The 3,918-nt window shown below is 29.5% G+C and overlaps 2 protein-coding genes across 6 annotated transcripts in view; one reads left to right on the plus strand and one right to left on the minus strand.

The window, feature by feature from the left end:
* The window catches only part of LOC116846861 (four and a half LIM domains protein 2), a 642,247-nt gene that overhangs the window by 476,169 nt on the left and 162,160 nt on the right, over positions 1-3,918 (plus strand). The window lies entirely within an intron of this gene.
* On the minus strand, positions 1,415-3,906 carry LOC116846870. Its single transcript, XM_032821252.1, has 3 exons — positions 3,863-3,906; positions 3,639-3,782; positions 1,415-3,554 (listed from the first exon to the last, which is right to left on the minus strand). Exon 3 carries the CDS (start codon positions 3,537-3,539, stop codon positions 2,208-2,210), a length of 1,332 nt encoding a protein of 443 aa, XP_032677143.1. The 5' UTR covers positions 3,540-3,554; positions 3,639-3,782; positions 3,863-3,906; the 3' UTR covers positions 1,415-2,207.

Raw genomic sequence — 3,918 nt, forward strand, 5'->3', positions numbered from 1 at the left:
ACATTAAAGGAAAAAATACATTACTACACCAAGAAAATTTTATAGTAACAAAATGTGTTACAAATTTAGAGATCCTATTCAAATCATATTCTATTACTTCAATGGCCAGAAAAATTGGAAAAACCATATTACATTACCATATTACTTTACAAGAATTAATAGAATACAATTTTACAAGTTGGAAAAATAGTGAAAAAGTATATACTTATTGTGGAAAAAACTTAGTATAATTGAGAAAAATGAAATAATAACAAAAAATATCTTTATTTTAAAATTATAGTTATTTAAAACTGCTAATAACAAAACATTTAAAATCACATATTTAAAAATTAAAGGTATATCTACGTCAGGCTTATACGTATAAGCACAGATATATATAAAATTGTTAGTGCAGTTTTCCACAATGGTGAAAGTCTAACTAATGGATATTATACAAACGTTGTGCGTAGTAAGCATACAAAATGGATTTCAATTAATGATTCCACAATAAAAAAATGTAGTTGACCACGAAATTTAAAAGATCCATACATTTTCTTTACTGAAAAAGTAATGCAATAAGATTTGTACCTAAATAATCCATACAAAAAGCAATGAGAACGTCATAAACAGTCTTTATTAAAGAAAAAAACGCTGAGTTTGTATCAAAACAAAAACTACAAAACGAAAAGTACATGTTAATTTAATCAAAGTGTAGATGTTTTAAATTAATTATAATAAAAAAAGAAGTAAGACCAATATAATAAATCAAATAAATATGTACTTATTATACAAAAAATCATGTGATAAGTATCAATAATATTAATAATTGAATGTTGAACTTGGCGTGCCCCAATTAATAAATTCATAAATAAACTTATAAATATATTCATACAGAAAAGTTATTCCTGTATACGGCGACACACAGTCTTGAATTCATGAAACATTAATATAGATTTCTCCATAGTGAATATGTATATGTATTTTTTTTAATAATGTACATAAATTATTAGTAGCATTATAAATATTTATATTGAAGAATGATGTATTAATTGGGGCACGCCAAGTTTTTAATCCTCGATGTTAAGTTTTTCTTAATTTGATATTTGGATATTTCAGCGTTCAATTATTAATAATATTAACACTTATCACATAATTTTATGTATAATAAGTACCCACATATACGTACTTGGTTTATTATATTGATCTTACTTCTTTTTTTATTATAATTAATTTAAAACATTTACACTTTGATTAAGTTAACATGTACTTTTCGTTTTGTATTTTTTGTTTTGATACGTATTCCGCGTTTTTTTCTTTTACAAAGATTCATTTTTTTCGACACTTTATTTCAATACTTTTATATTTATATGTAAAATGACAACAGAAATCGATCGAGGGATTAATCCTGGTGAATTCATGAATATACAAAAAGCAATACAATTTGTTTTAAGATTTATTTATTTTTTACAATAACTAATTTTATTCATCATACAATAGCATTAAATTGAGATTGTTGAAAAGTAAATATTTTACGAGATATTTTATACATTATTCTGAAAAGTATCAAGATAAAAATATATAAAACATGTAAAATATCTCGGAAAGTATTCACTTTATGATTATTTTATTTCAGTACTTTTATACGCAGAATTACTCTGGGGATAATTTGTGTTAAAAGACCAAATAAATTTAATTAAAAAATTTATATTGATTTTGAAATAGTGCGCCCACCCTAAGGTCAAGCCAATAGTATTTTTACGTATGATTCCTTTGAAACTCTTCCAAATTTCATCTAATATTTTTTAGTACGATATCAAATTTAATAAATATATAGATATTTAGTAGATATATAAGATGTCACTTTATAATGGGACTTTTATAGTAGATGCCTTAAAATGTAATAAAAGGACTACGTAACTTGTAATATATAAGAAATATATAATGTCCTTTCGGCAAAAACTACTTGTCCGCGTAAAATAACCAATAAAAATGTGCAATAACCTATCTTACATATATGATTCTAAAGATGCAAATAGAGTAACGATACAATTATTTACTAATACCAATGTTCGTTTCTGGTTTGCTTACACAGAAACGATAACATTCAAGAAAAAAACTATTAGTATTGATGTTTTTCAAAATCATGCTTCGTTAAAATATTCGGAACACGTGAAAAAATGCTGAATATATCATATACAATTGTCTTACTAAAGTAACGATACATACAATTATCCGTAAGAACTGTTACTACTGTTACTACTGTTACTCTCTTTTCCCTCTAAGTCCTTATAGTATATTAAATACCTGCTGGGGAACATTGCAGATCCAGTCATATAATCTCTGCATGGCCTAAGCGACGGAAACTTATTCAATTCATAAATATAAAGATCCGGGAACACCGGAGAGGTTTCCATATTACTCAATACCTGATATATTTGTATTATATTATTATCAGCCCTCTTTCTCGTCTGAGCCAACATAAGTAACGGACAACAGTGATATTGAAGTGCTCTTATGTCATTGTTACAAGTCAAGTCCACGTTAAATACTACAATCACGTTTGGTAACTTATATAATTTTCTTGCGTTCGCATACTCGCAATAAGTCATGTTATGACTTCTATAATGAATTTTTCGTTGGTCGGATTTACAGTTTCTATTATAATGTAGTGTATATTTTTTAGTTAGCAATCCTCTTCCTATCGCTTCAATTGATAACGATTGAATTCTACAAAATTGATGAAGCAAGAGTTCCCAAGCATATACATTGCGCTTGTCCATAGGTGTTTCGATTAGGATATGAATAACATAGGATTTGTTCGATGAAATTCTGTATATACCTGCTCTGTTCATGGCATATATCAGTGACAGCGGTCCAGATAAATCCTCAGACAGGTAAATGAAAGCTTCGCACAAATATCGAGATGTACATATCGACCCATTTTCTATATTTTCTCTAATAAAAGTTTTAATGTCTGGACAAGCTCTTATGTTACATTTTACGCTCTTTTCAAAAATTCTCTTCTTTCTCTCCTCATCAGGCCACATATGTTCGAAATCCAGTTCGTAACTCTGCCTCAAAAATATGCAATTATGATTTATGCGACGTGAACCGTGCTTGTTGCACGTGTTGACGTATAGGCATGTTTTGCAAGGAGGAAGCAGGTTCTCCTGTGTGTAACAAATGAAACACGATTTAGGGAACAAAAACATTTGCTTTTCGTACGGCTTCAAATCGCGCTCTAGCACTGTCCTGATATCTTTTATGTTTTGGTTCTTGAATTTGACCCATTCCATCGGCGTTTTAGCATGAAAATCTATTGTCCTTTCTCCTCGCACCAAACGTAGTATTACTATTGCGATACAGATTTCTGCGTGCTCTGTTTCATGCAGCGTCATATGGTAGTTGCTGCAATAATAGATCATGTGGCACGCACTACATTCTAGCAAATTATAAGTCGGTACTTTGCAAACATGGCAAAGATTCGGATGGAAAAAACTATTGTAATTTGCAGCTGGTCTTACTTCCGAAGATGTTTCGTACGCTAATGAAGTTGCCATATCTCTCTGGAATTGCTGTTTAGGGATATTTTCTGTATAAGAATGGTTTGCAAATAACGCACAATACTCGGCAAATTGCGGATATACAAAGATACTTACTCAAATAGATGTTGATCTCATGATTGCTTGAAGGACATTATTAATACCATTACTGTTACTGTTATATATAGCTACTGGAAGATATGTGTTGTGGCTTTATCCATGTATCCCTACTTCAAAGGATATTAGTAGCAAAATATACATCTATGAACAACGACCAGTGTTACTATAAAAAAGACCTTCAATTGTATTAAATAGCAAGCTAAGATGTACCAGATAACTACTTTTTGTATATATGACGCCGCTTCTCTCTCTCTCTCTCTCTCTCTCTCTCTCTCTC

The sequence above is a fragment of the Odontomachus brunneus genome, unplaced genomic scaffold, assembly GCF_010583005.1.
Source record: "Odontomachus brunneus isolate Ranch 3 - 2012 unplaced genomic scaffold, Obru_v1 Obru_scaffold_071, whole genome shotgun sequence".
Lineage (NCBI taxonomy): Eukaryota > Metazoa > Arthropoda > Insecta > Hymenoptera > Formicidae > Odontomachus > Odontomachus brunneus.

What these genes read in the sequence shown, in the direction of transcription:
- LOC116846870 (XM_032821252.1), bottom strand. Translation starts at nt 3,539, where the DNA reads ATGGCAACTTCATTAGCGTACGAAACATCTTCGGAAGTAAGACCAGCT.